At 41.4% G+C, this 25,630-nt stretch overlaps 1 protein-coding gene across 1 annotated transcript in view; it reads left to right on the top strand.

Moving 5' to 3' along the window:
* LOC124168746 (whirlin) overlaps nt 1-25,630 on the top strand; it is a 521,564-nt gene that overhangs the window by 419,068 nt on the left and 76,866 nt on the right. The window contains exons 11-12 of the mRNA XM_046547013.1: nt 8,401-8,572; nt 19,134-19,292. Of these exons, the coding sequence (XP_046402969.1) occupies nt 8,401-8,572; nt 19,134-19,292 (331 nt within the window). The remainder of the gene's footprint in view (nt 1-8,400; nt 8,573-19,133; nt 19,293-25,630) is intronic.

Genomic DNA, 25,630 nt, shown 5'->3' with positions numbered 1-25,630 from the left:
ATTGGGCTTCCTACTCCGTTTTGTCTTACTTTTTCGCTTGGAGATCAGCGGGTGAAAATCAGAATGAGAGAGAGAGAGAGTTTAATTATTTCACTCGTTATGTTGCTCATTCCAGTGAAGTTGAAAGCAAACGTAAATAATTTGTGTTGATTGATTAAGGGGGAGTTTTTCAGAACTCTGGTAGCCTTAGTGCTTGAACTTTGAAGACGTTTCTTTGAATTAAAACGCAAGCATTACATAAATCTGCATCAAATTTCAAAAACATTATAAAATTAATTTATGCATTCCCGGCGTGCTGCATTAGGCAAGGTTCTATGGATTTCTCATCTCGAGATTGACCGATTTTCTGACATTTTGTCGAATTTAGACCTCATACCTATGCCCAGCGTGAGACTCAGTGAAAACCTCGGATAGCTGTTCCATTATAGAAATTTTTCTATATCTTCAATTGTATGCTTACTTTTTTTGTGGAACCTCGATCTCATTGCTAAAGATATTCATTGAAACCTTGTAAATTCCAACGCATGTAGTAAACCCCCATCTGGGATCAACTGTCCTTTTATCAGGGTTCTATTTTTATCAAGAAGGACCCGTGAGTGTTGACACGGCTAGGGCTTTATAATACATACACATAGTATGGAAATCCTAACGCTGGATCGTATAAGTAAGTACTGTAGCCCTCCACTTCTCCCCATCTCTTCCAATCCAGTCCTTGAGGCTTTTCTTCCCACTACCCTACTTCATCTGACTTTCTCACCATTTTGCTTGTCCCTTGGTCTTACTCCTGGGACTTTTCCATCAAATTTCACTTGCATTATGTTTTCCGCGTAACTTCTGTAACTCACGACGAGGCTAATAAACCGTCTATGTACTATGATCCTTAGTGTCCTATAGACACAGTAAAAATGAAACTCATCAGATTTTCAATTTTCGGTGTCACTTCCACCTTCCTTTAGAGTTAGGAATAAGAGTTCTTAACTCACAGGATGCATCTTTTTCTTCTCTTGTCGAAATTGCCGTTGGTACAATTTTCTGAACCATGGAATTCCATCGCCCACGCCAATGTTGTTCTGCTCGTGCTGTTCCAATCTTCGAGTGTAGTTTGGCCAATAACACCGCCTCGGCTTGCGCTCTTCAACTTTTGGCGTCTTTCCTTCCTACACCGCAACAGGACTGTGGACTTTACCCAATAAAAATTCAGTTGGAATTTATTAAAAAAATTGTGTATTTATTGACCCATCAATTCGTTGTCTGATTGCTGATTGGTTGAGAGACTATGGAGCTTACTCCCGAACATTCACGCCATGGAAATCTTTGGAGGTAAGGCAACCCCTCAGTGGCCTATAAATGACATCGTTTTTAATTAATTCCCCTCATCCTAAGTTTAAGGTTCTTTGTGCTCTCTGTTCGCTAATATAAGATCCAAACGGCCGCAATTTCCAAGCAGGTCTGAAGGACAATAGGTTGATTCCATGAGATGGGTTTTCATACGCTGCTTGAGCGGTGGTATATCACTCATAGTTCCTGTAGCCATGGTAAACTAGGCAGCTGTGAATCCATAGTTTTAGATTATTGATAATTAACAAATAGAAATAGTTACTCTTTTTTATTGCTCTTATCTTTTTGTAGGGGGTGCTGTAGCAAATTTTGATCAATTATGTATGTATTGAGAAGCCTGAATATATTTTTATTTACTTCATAGCTCAGAGATGTATTTCATTGTATATAGTCTGTTTATTTTTACATTCGACCCATTGATATTTAAGTTTTCTTCTCTCCCTTGTGCGCCTTCCATTTGATCGTTGGATTTGCAATCGATGCCGTGTCTTTTTGTGGCTCCGAGAGCAAAATATACGTGTCCTATCCGTGTGTTCTCTTAACATGAGCCACGAAACCCGCATCTATGAAATTGATGTGGCAATATTTTCGGAATGTTTCCTGCATCAGTACACTTTTCATTGATATCTAACCACTAAAATGTTCTGATGTTGTCAATTCTACTCCCCGTAATCAATACTGCTCTTCGATACGAATCCGTTCTTCGCCTTTTCTTCTCATCTCCGCCTGGACGTCACATGCAATTATCTTCTTTCTGGTGCGCGTGATTCTTGGTTGTCCATTTTGCGAGACCATAAAGTTATAACAGGGTTATTCCCTCTTCTCCCTCCTTACATGGTATTTGGAATATCAAAATTAATTTACTTGCAAGGAATATGGATCTTTGAGCAAAAGCTTAACTTTCAGGAGATGTGCAGATACTTTTTTCGATGTGTTCGGTGTGGGTGGATTCAAATTCCGGACGTTCCAGTATGGAATCTTTCGCTGGTCTCTTTGTTGTCTTTCCTCATCTTGCCATTCTATGGGCGAACACTTCCTTCTGCAAATCTCTTTTTAGCGTAACCTTCGATTGCAGTTATTGTTGGAGCTGGTAACTTATCAGCCATTATCCGCATTGAGTTCAACTTGATGTTCTTACATGAGTGGTATTAAATGGTATTCTCATAACAAGGTAGAGTTCGTTTATCAGTGGCGGGAAATGTTTCTTTTGAGTTTAATCTTCAATATTTGAACAATCTCAGGCTTCCGCAGGTGACAGGAAAATATCTCGGATTTCCCAACCGTTCCGAAAGGTTTAACGTTTAGTGGGTGTAGTCTCCATCATCTCCAGGGTGATGGAGCAGCTAGAAAATTCCGTGGTTCAAGGCGGCGTGGACACGCGGCACTTCACGTGCTCATTTAGGGGTCCCCGCCCCGTGAATTTCCGGTGGGCGTCTGCACCCTCCAAGGAATTTTAGGGTTTTGAAAGTTCTCCAGGAATAAATTATAGGAGCTTATTGTTTTTAAACATTTATCGAATGAGGAATTTGATAGGCTACAACCCTTTCAAATTTGGAGCCTGAAGTTCATTTGGAATTGGTTGAAATTAATTTTTTAATTGATATTTGGCGGGTTGCGAGAAGTAATTACTCCTTATTCATCCGTTGATATCTCCGAAAATTATGGTTCGAAATTCCGAATGTGGCGGCTTTTTACAGAGCCTTTGTAGGGTAAAGAGAAATAAGTTGCTTGTCGTACGAATTCTACTTCTCTCTAGTATCCAAATAAATAATGACGCTTGTAAATTCAATAGGTTTGGAGTCTGAGTCTTTCGAGTGCCGGAATGTGCCCATAAATCTGCATTTCCGCTATTTTCAATTTTTCGGGTGGATGGAAGAGGGTGATAGTCGTGCTTTTCGGAATTTGCCTCCTTATTGTCTTCTGCCATGACTTACGGCGCCGCAACTCTCCCGGATGTGGAAAGGAAATCTTTTCAAGCCCGGGCTGGACTGTAGTACCTATAAGGAATGGAACCCTCGGTCAGGTGGGCTCTGATTGGTCCGCTTTCCAGCAGGTTCTTTTGCTCTCTTTTCCGTGTTTTTTGAGATCGTTATTGTCCTCGTAAAACTCCGGTGGAAGTATGGAGGTGTCTCTTTTGACTCTTCCGTCTGATTTGCACGTTATCTTTCTCTCCTCGATTCTAGCAGTATTTCTGTATGTAGAGATTGATCACCTCTTAGACATTTATCCTGTGTCCTAACTCAAGGCTGTGCTCGCAATCCGCAGACTTTTCCAGACGCATCGCTTATAGGTTTCTCTCCATTGTACGGGTGTGGCTAATTTTTTTCGTATTCTAGGTTTCAACAGAATATCTTAAAAATAAAACATCTTAAAATGTGCTTTGGGGAGTAGGAACACTGTGGTGTAATATTTTGTCGATTGTTTAAGATTAACAGCTGGCCCAAGATCCTTAAATAGAATTAAAACAATTAGAATAGAACAAGTAACATCATTTCTGGGGCTAAAATGAAAAGTTATAGTCATTCAAAGCGTAAACTCATTCCGTTTTTATGTCTAAACAATTCCCAAGGAATTAAAACTTTTAACCTCGTAAACAACTGCGCGCTTCTTCCTAAACCTCGCGCCGGCTGCTAGTGAGCCGAACTCACCGTGAGCTGATAGGTCCGAAGACCCCACAACCTTCCGTCGCGACCTTCCTGGCTACATCTACGGAAATAATTCACCGTAGGCAGCAATGGCATAGTGATAATTAAATATTATAAAATAATTAATCCATACCCTAAGTTCTAGTTTCGTGGACGTACGCCGGACCGCATTCGCGTGGCATGAGGTAGACTGCTGTGCTGTTTTCATGCCTACAATGCGCTTTGCCATTGTGAAGGTGGTGTTAATTTTCACGTAGGCTTGTGGATGGTTCGTACGTGGCATTACTTCAGCGTCCTATCTATTTTAGTGAGGAAAATGCAGAGGAAGAGAAGCCACAATCAAGAGCATCCCTACCCCACCATCTCCTATGCAGCACTTTTTTTGTGCTGAATACCATTTTCAGCGGTTGCCTACTCTCCCTACTGGAGTGCCGCTCATCAATTTAGTATCATCCGTCTGGCCCTGCATCCTCTGATGGTCCCTCCTTTACATTTTTCACCAATATCCTCCTCTAACTACCATAGCACACCAGGCGTCAGCAATCCAAAGATTGGTTTGACGAAACTCTTCACTCATTTCTCCTACCGCCCAGTCTCTTAACAGCAGCATAATTCTTCTTTCATCGCCTTCCCGGTGCAGGTGATCCTATGTCTTCCTCTTCCCTTCCTCCTATCCTCCAACGGTTGCTTTCGTCAGTCCATAAACTATTTTATAACATTTAGTAAGTGACCTTACTTTTTGTAGGACTTCGTCATTTAGAGATAAGTTAAGGGATACTCGATAGATGCCTCTGTTCTCACTCACCTTGAGCCACAAAGTCCATGAATGCTTAATGTAGATGCGACTCAGATATCCCATTGTATGGCCAGACTGCGGCGAATTCGCTATTTTATGGTTGAAATAGGAAGAGCGTTGGGTTGGTAAATATTTTACTTGCCTCCAATCTTCAGCGCAATTATTTAATATTTTTATTTGCACCGACCTGGTGCTGGAGAGTTCCAAAAGAACCTTCCGCCAACATGATAATCATTCATAAGTATACAGGGGATGGCGTTGGAGCAGTGGTTAGTGTTTTGACTTCCCACCCTCTAGGTTTGGGTTCAAATCCCGCCAGCGGCAGTGATATGTCATATGCTTTAACTGATAACATTAGCATTTCATATTGTTAATAATCAGTGAAACGAATATTGGTCACTATTGCACATCTCCAATTCTCCTATAAGCTGATCTTTTAACACGAGCATAATTCTTCTATTCGTCATCACCTGCTCATCTGTGGCCTGCCTTTGCTATGCTAACCTTCCATCTGCCCTTGCACGATTATTTTCATCAAACCATTGAGACTTTCGATGCGGCAGTTTAAATTTCCCTCCTCCTAACAAATGCTTTCAAATGACTTCTCTCGTACTACTCTTATAACTGCCGCGTTTCTCACTAGATCTATCCATGTGATCTTCATCATCCTTCCTTTAACCCCACATTTCAAAAGGGATTTCAATGCTTCTCTCATCGTCCGTGCCTTTCTACCATAAATGCTCCAAATTTAATCCTTATGAATTCCTTTCTTACCCAAACGGTAATATTTTCAGCTGTAAGGAGACTCCTCCTTTTGAGTAATGCCCTTGAAGCCCAGTAGCACCGACTCCATGAGCCACCTCAAAAATTTGTTATGAGTGTGAGGAAAAAATGTGTCAGGCTTGTCAATTTTCCCCGGAGTGTCCAGATATCGAGATTCAAGTTATCAGGGTTCTAATTTTGATCATATGACTCTTCTAAAATGCTTAAAAAACTTAAAACTCACTACGCATAACGTAGCCCGGGGAAAGATCCCTGGTTTGGGCCCCCCAATATTTTTTATAAGTCGGCATCCCTGTTGAAGCCACTCCACTGATTCTTTCCATATCGATTCGTGCATTGCTCGTATCCGGCTAACCAAGCAGCAGCACTCCTTGACCTTCTCAAGTTTATGGTTTCCTAGTTGTGGTGTAAGTCTCAGCCTCGTCTCTTCCACAGGTAACTTGTTGTCTTGGTTTCCTCTTCATTGTATTTGAGTTTATATTTTTCATTACGCACTCTTCTAAAGAAACTCTTCATACATCATGTTTTTCCTAGCTATGAAAATCTCGGGGTAGTAGAAAAATTGAGGAAAGATTCATTGAAATGAATTTTACTATTACTGAATATTTGAGTGTCGACTGAGTTGTCTAGGGTACAAAGAATATGTGATCGAATTGCACTCATCCTTGGCTCTAAAGTTAGTCTTTGGACGGTAAATTCCATACTATGTCCTAGCGAAATATTTTTCCGATCCGGAATTCTGGTGGTGAAATTCATCACTGAAAGCTTTTAGTTGATTTTCATGCATATGGGTCCAGGCACCTAATAGTGACTTCTTTAGTATTGAGTATGGTGAGTATACTGTTCGCTATGCAACCTAAGTTTTATACTTTTGTAAATATTTCATCCCCGAAATTTGACGTAGAATAGACTCTATCCGGCGTATGCATGAGTTGCAGGGAAAAAAATGAGAGACTTTTGCACTTAAAATCTGCTGTTAAGTATTTTATTTTCAGTCCGTGGGATGGACGCTGGGCTGGGAAAGTTGGAAAAAGAACGAAGGCCTACCAACCATTGCGAACTTAATTTACGTTTAACAGTTTGAAATAATATAGATATCGTGATATTAGATGTTTGTCTTTCTTCGATTGCATTATAGCTGTGTGTAAACAAAGAGGATATAATATCTCAAAAATATCTAATAAGTAATTATAATTCTTCAAAAATCAATATTCTAACTCCTATTAAAGAAATTCGTCAAAATGGAATGGAGTGGGTTTATGACTGAGTAATTGGGAAGACACTGCACAACAGTTTCTTCTCTTCAGCCGTTCACTCGTAAATTTAACCCAAAATATCGCTGAAGTTGGTAACGGTATCAGATCTCTGTTTCAAGAGTGCATTTTGTCTGATGGATTGAGGGGAATGCTGTCTGGACTTCATCGCTTATTGAGCATCTCGAACGTTCCAAAAACCTTTCCGTGCAAGAGTTAGGAACTTCAATTTTTCTTCACCAATATCGTCAGAATGATCATTTACAGATGAATGTCAATGGAATAATATTGGTATTTTAATTCTATTTGTGGAGTCACAAATGAGGTTTTTTATCAACAAGCCCATTGTGACCTTGACAATTTCAAGTTTCCGATACGAAAAGGTCTTAAAACACTCACGGCTTCTGATTTGTGGAACTAGACATCCAGCCTCTCTCTCTCTCTCTCTATTTCTCTCTCTGGCGTGTAGCATTGACCTCGGACGGGCATCGGCACAGCCTCGCGGTCTTACCCAGTGTGGGTGCGGTCCAAACCACGCTACCAATGCTTCGGAGCGCTCCCAAGCGGTCCGTTATTCGATACCGAGCGCTACAGGTTAAGCTGTGACGTCACGGCAAACGTCATACACCTTTTTCCCGCCTTGCTCCAGACGCTCCCGTGAAAACTTGGGTCAGTGGAGGAGCGAGTCATTTTTTGGGGGAAATTCGGAGGGAGTGCAAAATGGAGTGATTACTCACGTTGGAGCTGTTGGACGCTGAATCTGGACGCCTTTTTTCAATATAGGTGACTCCAAAGTATATGAGTAGGAGTACATAGATAGGATGTAAATTTCACAGTGATTAAATAAATATACAACAAGCATTATCTCTCCATAGACATTCTCCTATCTCCCCCAAAATGAACTCAAATGTCTCTGGAAGCAGCGTTCACATTCAGGAGACAACAAAAATTATTAAAAGGTCCATGTAATTTTAGAAACAATTGTAAGAACATACATCGACACATCAGCACGTGCCATAAATTAAAGTCTGAAGAAAATTAGGATAAAAAAATAGTTGGAATGGATAAATGTTTCATAACAGTCGTTTTCCATCAGAAGCTAATATATTTCAAGTGAATAAACGGTAGAGTACGTACTTTTTACTTCATTAGGGTAATGAGTTTCATTTAGTTGGGGAATATGGGGGTAGGTGTGAGAAATGCAGTCCAAAGTTTCTTATTTCACTTTGGGGAACCTCGATATTGGAAAATAAAATTTATTTTAATGATATTCGAACATAATCATTAATATTTACTGCCCATAATCGCCTCCATTCGCAATTAAAACCATCTCTTCGATCTTATAATCCCAGCTAGCCCACCCTCGTTAATTTCCGCCATTTTGACTTCGCTCCTGACTGGTCATTGAAGAATTTCTCGCAGCGAACGCAGCGCCAATGCACTCCGAAGCACTTTCGTCTGTAGCGTCTTGTAGCGAATGTAGCGTTCTTTGGACCGCACCCCCAGTCTTTCGCCCCTTCCATCGAGGCGGGGCTTACGAAGTTGAGTTGGTTGAGTGTGAGTGTGGCCCCGTGGGGCTTTACAGGGCCCTTCTCTCACCGGAGTCCCGGTCGGCGACGTGGGGTGGGCCGTGTACGGCGCCTCCGCCTCTCCCGCTTGTGCCTCTGGCGCCCCCAGGCGGCGCCTCCGCGCGCACTGGCGCCGGGTGGGCCTCTGGAGTTGCCGCGACCGGCCGAGAGCCGCTCAGGCCCCAACAGGTACGACTCTTCCCTCCAGCAAACTGAGAACCAACGTCCTTGGAGAAGACACCTCCTCTTCACTTGCTTTTATGACTCCGTTTGGAGAGGCCTTGTTGGCAGTGGGTTGCATATCCTCCCCTCTTCCTAATTTTTGTTCAAGACAACTTCACTTGACGCAACATTGGAGTGGAGGCCTTCAGAAGAGCGTCTTATAGTTAACAACAACTTGGTATTGTCATAAGTAGAGCGAAGCACTTTTGTCTCTTAAATCCAGCCAACTGCCAGGAAAATATTATCGCCTGTGATTAGTCCTTCGCTATCCGAATCATTATCATCTAAAACAAATTTCATGCCGACAATCTGAGCAGTATTAAAGTATATATCATAGCATTCTGTATTTCTGGTAATATTATTTTGTGTTACGCCGTGATAAGCTGTTGTGATCGAGCCACTATGACTTCTTATCCCAATAAGCTGGACGAAGTACGCCCTTTAGTCAGTTAAAAGGCTACCATCGTATGCTACACGCATTATCAGTTTCTGTAATATCGTTACCTGTAATCCTTTGAAGCAAATACGACAACTGTAATATATATCCTGCATCATACGTATACATATCAGATACTATGATGATGGTTCCAACATATTTATGTATTTTTGGGCGTGCTAGAGTATCACCCAACCCTTGATACAATATCATGTAAATCCGCCCTTATTAATGTAATCTGGTGATAAAAAATCTGCATGCAATTAAAGATGAACAAAGTATGATAAATGTAACATATGTGTAGCTCCATTCGTCAAATGGCAATTTTGCATGGTTTTCTGCCTCCTGTGGTTTATACTCGAAATTGTACACTCACTTTCAAAAGTTTAAGGACGAAGTTTGTGGCGCCACTTATGCTTCTCGAGGAATTTTAGTTTCCCATTCGCTTTTTGTTTTCCTTGGTTTATCACGGATAATCTTTCGTTCGTGTGTGAAGATACATGCCCTCAGAGGGAGGTGTTACTTGCAAATTGATCATTCTGTTTCGTTTTATGTCGGATTTAATGATTATTTCGTGTGAATTTACTTGCCCCGGTTTTGACTGATGATTTCCATTGTGCGTATTATAAAACTTCCATTACAAGCGGCTGAGGTGGTCTATTGGAGTAGCCGTCCGATTTTGCTGTAGATTGCAGCCAGTTCGAGTCCCCGAATCGTTCACTTGTTTTACATTTATTTATGAAGAAATGTAAAACAAGTGAACGCTTAAAAAATCTTGTTATGCATAGATTCTGCTTTGGGGACTCGAAATGGCAGAAATATTCACCGCAACCGCACGGCTACTCCAATAGGCCACCGCAGCCGCTTGTAATGGAAGTTTATTAACAATGGAAATCGACAGTCAAAACCGGGGTAAGTACATAGCAAATGCACACTAAATAATCATTAAAACCGACATCAATCGAGACAGAATGATCAATTTGCAAGTAACACCTCCATCTGAGTGCATGTATCTTCCCCCAAAAACGAAGGATTTTTCGTGATAAACCAAGGAAACAAAAAGCGTAATGGAAACTAAAATTCCTCGAGAAGCAGATGTGGCGCCACAAACTTCGTCCTAAAACTTTTGAAAGTGAGTGTAAGTATATACGTTATCCGTTGGAATAACCTAAGGTGGGAATCCTTGGAATCCAATAGCCGAAAGAGTCTGCATTCTGTCAGTGTTAAGAAAACGTTATTTCGGAGAGAAGCAGAGGTGTGATGATATATTTTTAAAGACAGTGTATTTATATTATCTGGTGTAGTATATTTTCCATAGTGCAATGCCTTGAAAATAGAGTGCATATCCGCAACTGAAAATGACGAGACTACAAGTCATGCTAATACTGTCTGAGAACCTCGTGTCGCGATCTCTGTTGAAGCCTTACCCAAATCATTTTTGTCACCAGCTCTCCAATATAAGGCAAGGAAGTTTCTCCGATATGTGGGATTTGGTGAAAGGCTGTGTGGTTGTTTCTGGCACTTTCCTCCTGTTTGTGTGGTTTATTTTCTTACGGAGAAACTGTATTCTTCGTATTTTAGCGAGAGTTCCCGTTTTGGAATCCCGCGGACGCATCTATGAACTGATATTTGCATCGTGTTCTCCGGTAATCTCCAGTTACTCCATAGCCTCAAAAGTTCCGACAACTATACTCCGTTATCACCATCTGCGAACTCAGTTTCAAGCAAGCAGTGTTTGCGTGTTTCTAAATCTCGTTTATCCGGGTGAGCAGCGTTTTTCTCTGATGGGCCTTGTTCATTCCTCATCTCCATGATCGGTTACCACGTCTGGGTAAGGTAGTGATGGCATAATTGACTCTTTTTATTGAGCTGCCTCACCGCTCACAGCACACTGCAGAGAGCCGCTCGCACAGTGCGACTCAGCAAAGCGCTTCTGGGTTGAGGAGGGGATTGGAAGAAAGGGGAAGAGGGGAAGGTGGTGAGGGAGGATTTCTCAACGAACAATTAAAATGCAACATTTCCTAGTTCACAATTTGAAAAATTGATTGCAAATCAATCACGTATTGCATAGTCACAATGTTTAACAGGTGATATAACTGAGGAACCATTTTTGCCAATACGTCATATATTTCGTGGAAGACGGAAAATTTATTCCGTCTCCTGTGTTAAGAGATTACGACAATTTAAAAAATTCTGTTGTAACAAATAATTCTCTCAGAAACTATACGATCATGTTAATAATTCATAATTAATTTCCTCGATTGATCATAGTTGTTTGAGTTAGAACAAATTTTTATTTTTTGTCTCGTATTATTTTCCTAAATTTCTCGTTGAAGAAAACTTTTACATGAGCATCTCCAACCCTTTTTCTTTCGCGATGTGTTTAAAATGCAGGAGAGAGAAACACGATAAGGGTCAAATGAGACTCTATAGAGTAATAACCAGAATCTTTCAAGCGACGTGAAAAGGTGAGCGTTGGGCTACCCGCGAAAAGTGCCATGTTGCTCCCTTTGACCCGCCAAACGTGCGATGAGCCTCACACGGGAAATGTTTGTGGAAGGAGTCGTGTGCGCATGGAGTCTGACTTCAACCGCTCACGACTCCAACACGCACAGCGTGTATAGTCTGAGGTTTCAGGCGAGATGGAGTGGAAACGTGACATAATGAAAATGAAAAAGCAGGAGCAATTTCCACAATTTTACATTTATTAATACTACCGGTTTCGCTTTTCAGCATCATCAGGTACCTGATGATGCTGAAAAGCGAAACCGGTAGTATTAATAAATGTAAAATTGTGGAAATTGCTCCTGCTTTTTCATATTCATTACGCACAGCGTGATTTCGACTCGCACAATGACAGTGTGCACGGAGCGAGTCGTGAGTGGAGGGAGTCGCGACTCACCAAATAAGAAAGACTCTCTCGCCTCACAGCTCTATCAGCTGAGTCGCACATTTGAGCTGACTCACTCGCACCATCACTTTTAAGGTTGCTTCGATAGTAATGGGGGCCGGTTGGTGTACCGAATGATGGTACAGGTTTAATAGTATTTATAACGACCACGTAGTCTTTTCTCGAATACCTGTTATTCTACGAACTATTTACCTCCAACGAAATTATGGTAAATCAAACAAAGAGTCAGCGCTTGCCTATGAAAGTCGCGATAACTCTTCTGAAACGTTCACTTCTCTGTTTTAGACTTCGTTTCTATTTACGCCACGATGCGCAATCCAAGACCTGTCTCTTCGTTTAAATTTGACCAGCTGATCAATAATGCAGATAGTTTTTTTGGGAAATATACCTCGTATGCATATAACAACCAATATGGATAACGACCAATCTTTGGCCTTTTTACGAAATTTATTTATACTCTTTAACTCTTTGATCGAACAAGGTAATTTATTAAAAATCTTGGGCCCCAAATAAAGAAACGATCTTTTAAATAAAGAAATATTAGGCTTAGGAACTAGAAAATTAACATTCCTACGTAAGTTATAACCATGCTCGGTTCCATAAATTGCTGGAAAACTACCACTTCGCAAAAAAATAGCATTAAAGTTTTATAAACAAACGTGTACCTTAATGGCAATAACTTAAGACAAATAATAGGGGATAAGAAGGCTCAAAACGATTTTTATTGGCAATTATTCTAATTAATATACCAATGGTGTAAGGTTAAGCGAGTGATGGCTTGCCAGAAAAGAGAGGCTTCACGCAAATTAGAAATTATTTCAACACATTTACAAGACTTTTTTCGCGCAGTGCGTGTGATGTTTTGAAAACCCTTTGCAACACTCTCATTGAGGGTGCTTGTGGGGAAGTACGTAGATATGGGGGTTACCAGCCAAAGGAGGGGAAAATATATTGCTAGTCAATTTGCCATAACATATGTTAATTACCTTAGTTTTATCACCATTAGACTTCTCCTAATTTTATCATGTAGAGTATAGATTCAGGGCTTAGAAAAATTTGCTGCAAAACGTGTGCCCGGAATCGATAAGTGCTTTCCGCAATGTGTATGAACTAGCTTTTTAGTGAACGAGATGTTTATCTTGAAATTAGTACCGGCCTGTTTGTGTTTGGTTTACGCATATCGCTTTTCCTTTTGGCCGTTCCGACAGAAATAATGCCTTGCATCCGAATGGATATGAACAGTCAATGTTTGAGTTGCCATATCGCGGCATAGATAACGATTTTATCCCCGATTATCGGGTCACCGCGTTTCGCTATCTTCCACGAGCCAGAGGAGAGAGAGCCTTTTAGTTATGCGCAGGTGTTCTCGTTGATGTGATGCTCGATTAATCCATGTTATTACGAAGCGCGATAAACGCTACGGCCAACAGTAGCTTATCGGCATTTGAGAGCATTTTTATCTGGCGCAAACCATCGCAACCTTGCGTTCAAAGCTTATCGAGCTGCCTCACAACATCACCGCCCATTATCACCAAGAGAGGACATTCGTCCATTCATTGCATCTTTTCACATGGCTCGACCTTTCCCACGAGCTGTAAATATCACAGTAACATTCTGCTCCCGCGAATAACTTCTATTATCGTCCAGGTCTATTTCTTGTCAATTTTTCTCATCACTATTTGAGTAAAATTTAGAAGTGCAGCTTTTAAAGAAAGTTAAAATAGGAATTAATATTTTTCGGTGGTCCAAGCAGCCATCATTGGGGAGGAGAATGGTTCTAAAGGTGTCCGAGGAGGTGGTAAGATTGAAGAGTGGGAGGGCAGAGGAGGAGGATACGTTAAATGTCAAGCGCATTGCTCTGCCGTCCTACGAAAGGATTGACACTGAAACAGGTGGACACTCTTTGTTTTGAGGCATTTGTTTACCCAGCGAAACACACTAATTATCTTATTTGGTGATCCAAAAGACAGTACCCATCCGCTGCAGGAACACGAAATTAAACATTGTGCCTGCAGTCGCTCGCACATAGGCCGAGCGAAATAGAACCCAACCGCTACAATCGGGGAGCAATTGGTACACTATAAAAATGGAACACCTTCGTAATTGGCTGTCGCGAAAAAAAATATTTGAAACAGGAAATCATGTCACTTCCGCAGATCTAACTTAGTTAAAAAACACTAGAAATTACAAATCAGAATCGTTAACCCGAGGCTATTCAAACACCTAATTTGGAACAAAATGATTAACAAGGATAATCAACAGCAAGCTCATTCACACAGAAGAAAAACTAATTTAAACACGCACTAGCCTGAGTGAGCACAGCACCGTACAAGTGGACATATTTACACTCACGGTAATTGCCCACCAAAACTGAGACGCAAACAATTCCCAGGATAACCGAGATGCAATATTTTGCTAAAAATGTGTCGTCAGCAGCCTCCGTGCCCCCCCTTACAGTCAGAAATTCATGGGACCCCCCTGGGCCGTGATGTCATCGTCACGTCAACACTACATCCTCCTCGCCTTCACCCTTTCTTCGGACATATCCTCCTCCCCAATGATGGTTGCCTGGCCAACTGAAAAACCTATTACGGAGATATTAACTCTTATTTTTAAGTTAAGGCTTTAGGCGATACACTCCTAAATTTTATCTCAGCCTGTTAGAATCTCCACCCAATCGTAATTTTCAAGTATAATAATACAATTCTAACTTCAAAAACAAATACTTTAATAAAATTTGTTCCACATAAGTGTCTTAACAGTCCAGTTTTTCATAATCCTTTCCAATGTTTGAATGAAATTGAAATTCATCACATTTTTATCTGTCCATTGGTTTTAGAGCCGTTATGTAGCAAGCTCTTGAGAAAAGAGCGTGCTTATGCTCTTACATTAATGCACCTGAATTCTTGACGTGGCACGATGAAAATCCCCATGAGATAGATGTGGGCTTTTTTTATTTTCTACAAAAATCCTCTGGGATAAAAAAGCATATGAATGGGAGAATAAAAGCCGAATGGAAAACCCGCATTTAGTATCCAGCAATACACCCCCATTCGTTATCCTTCTCCACCTCCACGAGTTCCAAGATCTGCTTCACTTTCAGTTTGGATCTAAATACAGCCTCAAAAACATGCTGGTTCGTGCAGAGGGAGTTCTCATCAGCCAGGAATTAGTTACCCATGCGTCTGAAAGAGAATCATTGAAAACATGAAATTTACTAGCAAACTGCTATAGACATGCTGAAACGTAAATTCAGTACTGCTGTTCTTGTGTGGGCTTTCGCGATGGAGTAATGCTTCAGGAGAGGTTTGCGTATGCATTCAACGCTCGTGCTTACATCTTCTTAGACGACAATTTTACCGACAATGTTGCTGGCCTATTCAGGTCTTCAGTGACTAACCTCAATCAATGGTCCCATGTTTAAATCCTGGTGGTGATGGAGTTACTATTCAATTCCTTCAAGAACGGTTTGTTTCGGGTAATTCAAGTTTATCAGTCTGTCCTGTAGCGGATGTGAAACCGTTGTTTGGGACTTTTAGTTAAGATCATACCGCCCTCGGCACCGGGTTTCCTTCCTTACTTCTTCCCATATCGTTCGCTTGAGGCGGAAACCACCTTAGATGTGGGTCCCAATCCTCAATTCCCACGTCCTACGAATGAGGTTCACCATTTCTTCCACTAAAAGACAATGTCGTCATGTTGCGGGATGGTGAAGGAATTCAAAACATCCAGAAATTAGTAGTTATAGTCTTAGGTGTGTTTCCAAAATAAATCCTTTCGGATCATGTACTATTTAATCCAACGCCTTATGCGAGATACACAGCGTTAATATTACGTATCAATATTGTAAAGGGTTGAGTTCAATCCCCAATATTGACCTCCCTTTAAAATATACCCATCCTGAAATAAAAATCCGAAATTTTTCTGAACACGGCCTTGATGAAGTGCTGACATACAAAAATTGTATACACGGGAATAAAACAATTAAATCGAAGAGAAATGAAGGAAACGTGCTTACATACGTTCTAATGAGAGCAGCGAAGAATTCCGGGTATCCATGCAACTATTAGCGTCGCTTGGTTACGACATTAACCACAACGAACGTCTTGACTGTCGCCACACACTGTGATTATGTGGATACGTGCGGAGTGTGAATGAGTCGGAGCATCTCGGATCCGCCGTTAATGGTGATCGATTGGTGAGAGACAGGCTTCGCACGGAACGAAGAATATGGAGAACCCCCGCGCTCGGGAGCGAAGAAAGACATGTTTCCAAGTGCTTCGTTAACGTCCAACGCTTCCAATACACAAGGACAAGTGCCTGAGTTGCGGTCAGGGTGAAAAGCTGTGCCATCATTCATCTGTAACTTCTTCATTGCGTTTTCTTCCCTCCTATAATATTTTATCGTGTACCGTAAACACTATTGAATCTTGAACTATTTTCATTCACTCCGTTCATCGACCGTGGTGGGATTGATCTGACCAATCCGAATGAGAAAGTGAGTCGATGCGGCACTTTTGCGTTCAACAACATGCATTAATTGTAGGTATCCATCTTCTCCTTCCTGCTGCCCTTCCCTTTACATTTCGTGAGTTTGCATTTCACATTGCGTCCCTTTATCATGTCTAGTTGGCCTGCGCTCTGAAAGTGGAAGAGGAGACAAAGGCAGAAATGTTTTATCATCATAGCTGGAAACTGTTGATGGCAAATCTTAACCGATGTCAGCCCCTCCTAGCGATGTGTAAGCACAGGGAGCACCAGCAAAGATTATTTTGCCACCATGTTAAGGTATTCATTCGGTTTAAGTGTATCTATATATACAAGTAAATAGGAAATAAATACATTATAGAAGTCGAATATAAAATAATAATACTAGACCTTCGAGAACACACTTTATACCCTATGAAATGGAGACTTTCATGTAATCAACAAGCACTGTAACTAGACAATATACAATGCATTTATTTGATTTACTTAGTAGCAGACCGCACAATAGTAGCAGTCTAAGGGGTAGTGGGCTTTAATTCACGAGCAAATTTTATCCGACCGCAAAACCATTTTCACTAATTTTTTTTCATATTAAAAGCGGGAGTGAGTTTGACTTGTAATGGAAGGGAAGAAATCAACAGTCACCAATAGCATCGTGTCCTAGTACTACTGAAACTCAGAGAAGACGCCATTGAATTTCACAGCCAAAACACAACCCATATTTGTGGTTTAGGATAAAATGGCACATTTCCAGCATGGATTTGTAAGTAAGAGAGGGGATTCTATTTCAATAACCAGCCGCTTCTGAAGAGTCCCATAACCACTCGATCAGATGAATGATCCGTTGGACCACAACAATGCGAGATATTGTCAATCACATCGTTCTTTAGTGAAATATTAATCCATAACAATTTCTCCCGCTAAGGCAATTGCTCCTCCTACGCAAGGAGTAGACCTACCGAATATGCTCACCCGCCATCTTTTCCAGGTGCCGCACGATTGGCCGTGGTGTCATCCGCTCTCTTACATGCTTACGAATTTTGCGTCGAGTGGTCAAAGCGGGTTTTCAAGGAGCGCTACCGCGTCCAAGTCTCATCCCATGATATTTTTCTTCGGACTGATTCTCAATAACATCACTGTGTCTCTTTCTGCGTTTTCGCAGAGTTTTCGGGGTCGGTGTGCACCCTTTACACTTGTCCCCCATGCCTTGTCGCTCGCTTCCTGCTAGGTGCTCATTTTTGTTTTACAAGTTCCGCTTCGCTGGTTACTGATAGACGTCAGAAGTGTCGTTGAATAAGTAAGCGAGCTTACTTTTCGTAAGTTTTAGTTCATAGACCGCCGCATGACGTCAGCACTGTCCTTGCGACGCGAGGGAACGAATTTCCTCGTGCTCGCTCGTTGATATAGCTCTGTTGTTGTCGGCGATCTATTTTACTGTGACGTCAATTATTGGTGGTAATCCACTCTATCTATAGACCTCCTCGTTTTTAACATAATTTCTTATGGAGAAAATTGAACGAAGACATTTTCTTTCGCTCACTTCCATTTTTTGACGCGATTCCTTCCGCAATCGGCCAAAGCAAGCCGCAGCTGCATACAAAATTATGGGTCTTATGTACATTGAGTACATGTGTACCTTAATTTCTTTCGGCGTCTCCGGGTTTGTTATTATGCCAGAGAGATTGGCCCGCGTCATAAATGTTTTCATAATTATGTGGCTAACATGATCACTCATGTTTAGTTTCTCGTCGATTTTTATTCCGAGATATTTGGCGCAGCTTTGCCATTTAATGGACTGTTGTCCAATTCTTAGGCCTCCGACGATGTCGATGTTGGTCCCATGTTGGTCTCTATAACATCAACCGAAGTGCAGACATTATATTTTGTTCTACCTGGAAGCTCTCCTTGACCACTCGACGCGAAAATCGTGAACGTGAAATATCGAATAGCGCCGAATGACAGCGCAGCCAATCACTTTGCATCTGGCTGAGATGGGGTGGGTCTACATATCCGCTAGAAAAAATAACCCCTTCTACCCTATGCTTTGCTCTTTTCTGTGATTACTTCCGACAATATATACTGAACGATATCGACTCGCTGACAGCTTTCGTCTGAGTATATATCGTTATTGGATCCATAATGATGAACTGCAGAGCAAGAAGACGGACCAAACGGCAATGTCGTCGGGTGAGTGGATGGGAAAATAATTTTTTTTTAATATTTGAATTAGTAACTAAATTAATAATTTGCGTAATGACATGTAACTAAATATAACTAAGTCATCAGCCACGAAACTTACGGAGTAAAAGTTTGATATTTCAATCCGCTGTGTTACTACAAAGCCATAAATTCCATGAAGCAATGCGGAAACTATTAAAAAAGGCGCTGAAATCGCGTTCATAGTCCATAGTGAGCAACAAAAAAATTGTTTGGATAACCTCGGTCAACGCATAAAAAAACGAGCTTTCATTCGTCGCATATTTTTGTAATCAGAAGTGATGTCTTTGGTCTTCAAACGTGGAGTCTTCTTCCGTATTGAGATGAGAGAGAGAGTGGGGGCGTGGAGTGCGCTGGTGGGGTTGACGGGCGACAGCGGTGGGTTATGTTCAGGGTGGTGGTGGTGGGTGGGTCCATCCGACCTGCCGTCCGTCGGACCGTCCGCCGAAAGACAACACCCCTCCGCCCTTTCGTAGCAGGGGGAAATGGTGATGGTCCGCCGTCGGCGCCATTCCCTGAGCGGGGCCGAATGCTGCGCTGACCCTTCTGCCCTCGGAGACGCCTCCGCCCTGCCTGCGGAGCACGTTCCGCTGATGGGCACCGCCGCTGCTCTCTACCACGATGACCCCAACATGGTGAGTGCCCCAACAACGTTTGCCTTGGCTTCATCACAACGTGCATTCCCTGATTGGCTTCATCAGAAAGTACCTCCTCCTCTGAGATGTGCATTGTAGCGCGACTCCCGCCACCCCACATATCCAATGCCTGCAGAAGTTTCTGAATGAATATCACAGTCATTGAAATTGCCTTCTGTGGGGGATTTCGCGTCGTTGGCCATTAGTGATCTACCTTCCCAAATCCCTACACCCGCGGGCGTTGACTTTGAGAGGCAACAGTTTAGGCAGTAAGAATGTAAGCTTTCATTAGCCCCAAATGTTGAGTCTATCTTTCGGGTCATTCCTGCGTTGCTATTTATCACCTGATATGTCCCTTTATTTTTTTCGTTTCCTTGAATATAAGGCTTTGGCTCCTAGATTTCGCTAGTGGTGTATAACTCACTTCGCATGAATGACATTGGTGCGAGATTCTCCCTTGAGCAGCCATTCCCACACTCTCCTCACCACTCCTGTTGGAGGATTCGTCGTGTCTCATCCCCCTAATCCTTCATTCCATACACTCACAGCATCTGAAGCTGAAAGATCTCTATCACATATCGTTGGACGTCTCTTCTTTCTATTCGTTTGTTCACATTGGGGTCGTTCACAAATTTAAATGTATTACCGATTGTGATAGCATTTAAAAGCAACATACATTCACAATACTGCAAGCCCAAGATTCGTATACATACTGCAGATGGTCCATTGGGTCCCTCTTCATCTTTCCCATATCCTTCTTCATCTTTCCTAGGTACTTGTCCCTTGGTATTCCTCTCGGGACTTTCCCATCGTTTGAAAAATAAAGGGACCGGTATTTTATCGTTGTTATGTCCATTACCTACTTTTCGCGAAATTCTTCACGAAAAATCGACGCTCTTAACCCTGTCGTAAGTGAGTTGATAACGCTACAAACTCGCCGTCACCGTTTGAAAGCTACGTCACCAACTCATGAAATGTTGATGGATATTTTCGCGTTTCTTTATTTTAAACTCTCTCGGGACCTTTGCCTTCCACATTCTGAATCCAATTTAATACATGCACCGAGGAGTGATTTTGGAAAATTTCTCACAGTTTTTATTTCATTTAAAAATATGATGACGGGTGGTCAAATTAGCAGACTTGCTGGTCGCAGAGGATGCGTATGCTGCACTGTGATTGGTTGGATCCAAACCTATGGCACAAGGATTGTAACTTTGTTGGAAGTTTGAGGTACTTCAATGAAATTATTTTTAAGCATACGGAATTTCATGCTATTTTAAAAGGTGCTTAAAGTATTCCAAGTTCTGAGAGGTCAAAGTTACTCGTGGTTAGTCCAGTTCGAAGAACGGAAATTCCCAGAAGCAACTGACAAGCCAGAAATGTCTCGCTGCTCAGTAGCCTGTTAACTCCAATTGATGTCTGATTTCAAAGCAGAGCGGGAGAAATGTCTTCCGCAAAGTGGAGTTGCGATTATCCCAGGCTAATGAAAAAGGCTGCCCAGGTAGCGTAGTCGAAAATATTTCAACACGGATAGAGGCTAGTCTGTCGGCATCTAGAGGAAAATTACCCTTCGCTCCAGTCAATTACAGCATGGCACCTTGTGACTTGGTGGCCATCGACTAGATAACTTTAACCACTAGCGGAAAATAAGGCTGAAGTAGCTTCCCTTCACACTCCGCCTAAATGCGATAGCAAACCACTGTCAAAGCTGTTGCCATCTGAAGTCAATGCACCCAGATGGAGAATTTTTAAGTTCTGAAACACTGTTATGCGTTAAAATTAGGTAGGACGGCTTCTCATTTCTTACAGTTTTTGTATTTAAATTAAAGGGAATAAATTTATTTAACCGAATTTATGAGAGATATCACTATAAAACTCTGGTTGTTGAAAACTTATGCTCCTTCAGTATCATCACACTTTTTGGCGCGAGTTTTATACGCTCGGTACGCTCTCTGGAAGTAAACAATCGAATCATCCCTCAGCACGCTTCAAGCAGCTTTGACGGCATCCAGGAGTCACGGTTCCCGGGAACCTGGCAGCAAATTGTATCCCAACTATTCTGTAGCCTCCTCATAGTCCCCAGAGATCTTGCCATAGCGGACATATTTCTCTTCCCCAAAGTTAAAATCGCCCTCACCGGAAACCAAAATGGGATCCTGGAGGCTGACAAAGCACGCGTGCTCTCAAGAATAAATTCACTTCCAGATAGAATACAAAGCGTTGAAAACTCACCTACAGAAGTGGTTCATGCTCAAGGAACATACTACCAGAGTTTTGTTGCGATATCTCTTACAAGACGAAGACAATCGTCGAAGGATAAGTGGAAGGCAGGAATGGAAAAGGAAAATCCCGAACAAACTATATGGAACAAGTAAAGAGAGATGTGCAAGAGAAGAAATACGTAGGTGTGAAAGGATTAGCTGATATGAGAACTGAGTGGAGAGCTGCGTCTAACCAATCCTAGGATTGTTGGCCAGTGATGATGATGATGATCTCTTATTAATTTCTTTGAACACCCCTTGTTGCGTACGAGCGCAGTGATTCTTCCATCCAGTGATAGCAATAGATGAGAAAATACCAAGATCGCTCCTGTATCCCCCCAGCCAGTCGTATTACCTCTCTCTCCCTGTCTCTCTCTGTCTTACAATTGGCTGAGCGATGGTTTGAAGTCGTAGATGATGATAAGTGTTATTGCACGCTAGAAAATTAGGCCTTGCTGCTTACACTTTCCCTGCCTTTTAGCTGAACACATCGACTCCCTTAGAAATTAGTCATCCAAAGATAAATTGAGATCGAAATACGAGTAAAAATCTCCGAAACCAGTATTCTGATTGACATGGGGAGCTATTCTCCGGGGGAAGAATTTGGTGGTGACCCAACAAGACGTTTTTAGATTCCATTAGTATGACTGATGTTTTATTCACTTCGCTGAAAAGAGAGTAATGCACAATGCGTCTTAAATAACGACTTCATTAATGAAGTAGCGATGGATCAAACGATTTTGACCCATTTACGAGGATAGCCTTTTAAGTGTCGGGAATGAAGAATATTATCTACATCTACATAATACCCTGCGAGCCACCTCTAGGGTGTTTGGCAGGGGGTGAAGTGCAATAATGCAATTTTTTATTATTTTTCAAAGTACTCCTCGATAGGCAATTCACTTTTGCATTCGATGGAACCAGTCGTTATAGCATTTATTCCATTCCAAAGTAGGGGTAGTCAAAACGGCTATTTTGCAGACACAAACCGCTTTTTCAGATATCTGGAAGCGCTTTCCTCGTAGTATATTCTTGATTCTGGGGAATGTGAAAAAATCATTGGGGCTTAAGTCCGGGCTGCACGAAGGATGATCAAGAATTTCGACGTTTTGCTATTCCAACATCGACTTCGTGACTCGAGTGGTGTGTGAGCTTGAATTTTCGTGATGGGGTTATGCGTCGATTTGGGTTATCTTTCCGAAGGTAAGCGATCACTTCCGGCAAGCAAATGGTCGTATACCACTGAGAATTAACTGTTCTTTGATTTTCATGAATTTAAAATCATAAGTTACCAACAGTTTTTACGCTGTTTTTTCAGCTAAACGTAAAATTCGCCTCCCCTTAGATAGCTCTCGTTGTCAGCCGAAAATACGTATTCAGAGATTTTGTTTCCGATTTAAGACTGTTTTCGGAAGATTCCTTGCTATGAAAATATTTACGTAAAGGGCTTTGGCACCTCAACACAACCAAGCTTTATATTATCAGCTGAAACCCTTATCCTATTTCAGCTTTCGATCGCCAACTCGCAGTGTATGCAACAACCGTCTCTTTAGCGCATCAAGTAGTGGCTAGTGGGGACATGTTCACTCTTGACTAAAAAATTGAAGTTATGCAAAACCTTATCCCTTATGTACATATTTCTTCTTATGACTTCGCAGTAGTTTTTATAGTTAGCGTGTTGGAAAGTTAACCGCTGAACGAGGTCATCGAGTTAAAAAGCTAGAAACCAAGATATTAGTTGTTATGACTTGATTTTTCAGGTTTGGTTCTGCATAGAACATTTGGTATTAAACATAGTGTTTATCGCTAAGTGGATTTTTCATTTGTATCTACAGAGGTCTCGTTTGGACATCTGTTATATTTTTGGGAGGATATTACTTGGCACCTTGAGGAGTTTGTGAGTAGTATAATTTTGCCGTGCTGTCACTACTTCAGCGCCTCAGATTTCAAACAAATATATTCAAGAGTTTCAATATTACAAACAAGTGTGTGTGGCATTGAACCTTGAGGTATCGCATTTTTCAGTGTCTTTCATCTATTTTCATGCATAATCATTCCATTTTTTTCATTATTTTACTATTGTTTAATGTTATTGGGAAATAATTTTCCTAAAGCTTCCGATATGAAACTCTCCTGAATAATAATTTGCAGGGAATTTCATGAAATATCTAACTAGGAGAAGCTGTTGGTGGATGAAGTAATAAGTTCGCTAATAATAAGAACGTCTCCCAAAACATTAATCATTATCGTATGTTCAAAGTCAAAGAATCATTTTCCCAATGGAAAACTGAATGCGCCTCATTTGCAATCCGTTGTTGGGGCAGGAGACTTCTATTTGATTTACTTGCGCTCCGGTGGGAGCAGGGAGAGGTGCGCGCAGAGTTCTCTGCCGTGGAAGAAAGGAGAGAGCGGGAAGGGAGGAGGGTGGGCGCGGTCCACAGAAGAGTTGCGCGTACCGCAAGGGACTGGCCTTGCACCTCTCACTCGCTTCGCTGTCATTACCCTGAATCTGAGTCATTCGGCCACGGCTGGTTAAAACCAGCTGAAATGCATTCCGCTTTTGTTCGGAACGAAGTTACACAGCTTAACCCTTTGACTTTCAAATAGCTGCGTTCTGCTCAGGCGATGTTGTCAGCACAAGGTGGCAGGTACTCTCTTCGATCACGTCTACCACCTTGTTTAAAATCTGAAGGCCGTCTAATTCATGCAATTTTGTCAGTGTTTACATATTTTTTATCAAAACCAAGCATAAGGTAAGTATTAAGTAAGTATCTCAGTATATCACTTTACTCCGCATAATATGTTGTCACCCTATTCTTTTAATGTCAGTGCTCTGCGTGGGCTTACTAACACTATTTAACTACTTCTCAACTTAAACTACTACCAAATAAGACTCCAATGAAGACTATAATACTCACATCTAAAGGTAATACATACTATATATTTAAATACATTTTAAGAATAAAGATAGAAAGGTGATGATGGGACGATATGTGTTTTTAAAATTTTATTGTTAAAATAAAGTTACATAACGTAATAAAATATTAATAGCACTAGCCCTCTTGGCAAGGGATGGCAATTTTTATTTATACACAAGTATATATATTTATATAATATGGGCGTGGGGAGGGCCCTTAAAATATGAGCTCAAAAACAGCGCGAGTGATTAAAAAATTAGCTCAACAGATGCTCTGCGTACGTGGATGTTCGCTTTTCCGTAGATTTCACTCGGGCGGTCATCAAAACAACACGTAACCACGTAGGTCTATGTATTTTTGCGTTCGTGCCTAGATGCACATGAATATTTCCTTGTATTCTTTGTGCTGGTTGGTTTGTTTGCAAATCAAATCCACCACTTGTGATTGAATGAAAATATTGGCAGTGCTGCCATGGAGACCGCAGGGCGAACAGCTTCATTTGAAAGATTTATACAGTATTTGCTCACTTTTGGTAAACTGCATGAAAAAAAAATCTATGCCAGCCAATATTGCTAAATTTCAAATCCTACGTCCAAAGATGGTATCGTTAATTAATAATTTAATATTAACATCAGCAACATTGCAATGGTGGAGAAACACGCGATCTCGTCGTTTTTCGATTTTTGACGTCAGCTGGCAGACACAACAACCTTTGGCATAGAATTGGTTTGGAGCGCTCGTCCTGGCTGCGCAATAGTGATAGTTGTGAGCCGACATAAGATCACATGACTATTACCAGGCGTCACGGCGATGCGCAATTTATTAATCTTTAAACTAGCGTTCCTGATTCTATGGAGGTAATACATACAAATTGACTTGCGTATTCGTGCAAAAATGTGAATATTGGGCCGGTGAAAATATTGACTCAGCACACGATCTACTACAGTGCATTTCATTGAAATGAACTGTAGTAGTTCATGAAATGAAAACCGTCGTTTAGCGTCCCTGGATGCTGTACACTGGGCAGTTAGCGGGCGCTAGATTCGAAAAAAAACACTTCCTCGCGCTTATAGACGATATCTATCGCGGTTAAATAGCGAAATAAGGGCATAGAGGACAATTAAATCCTCGAATATACTATTTTTTTCCTTCACTTTCA

The sequence above is a fragment of the Ischnura elegans genome, chromosome 12 (assembly GCF_921293095.1).
Source record: "Ischnura elegans chromosome 12, ioIscEleg1.1, whole genome shotgun sequence".
Lineage (NCBI taxonomy): Eukaryota > Metazoa > Arthropoda > Insecta > Odonata > Coenagrionidae > Ischnura > Ischnura elegans.
The sequence above is the reverse complement of the archived record's forward strand: the minus strand, read 5'-3'. Positions and strand labels throughout refer to the sequence as shown.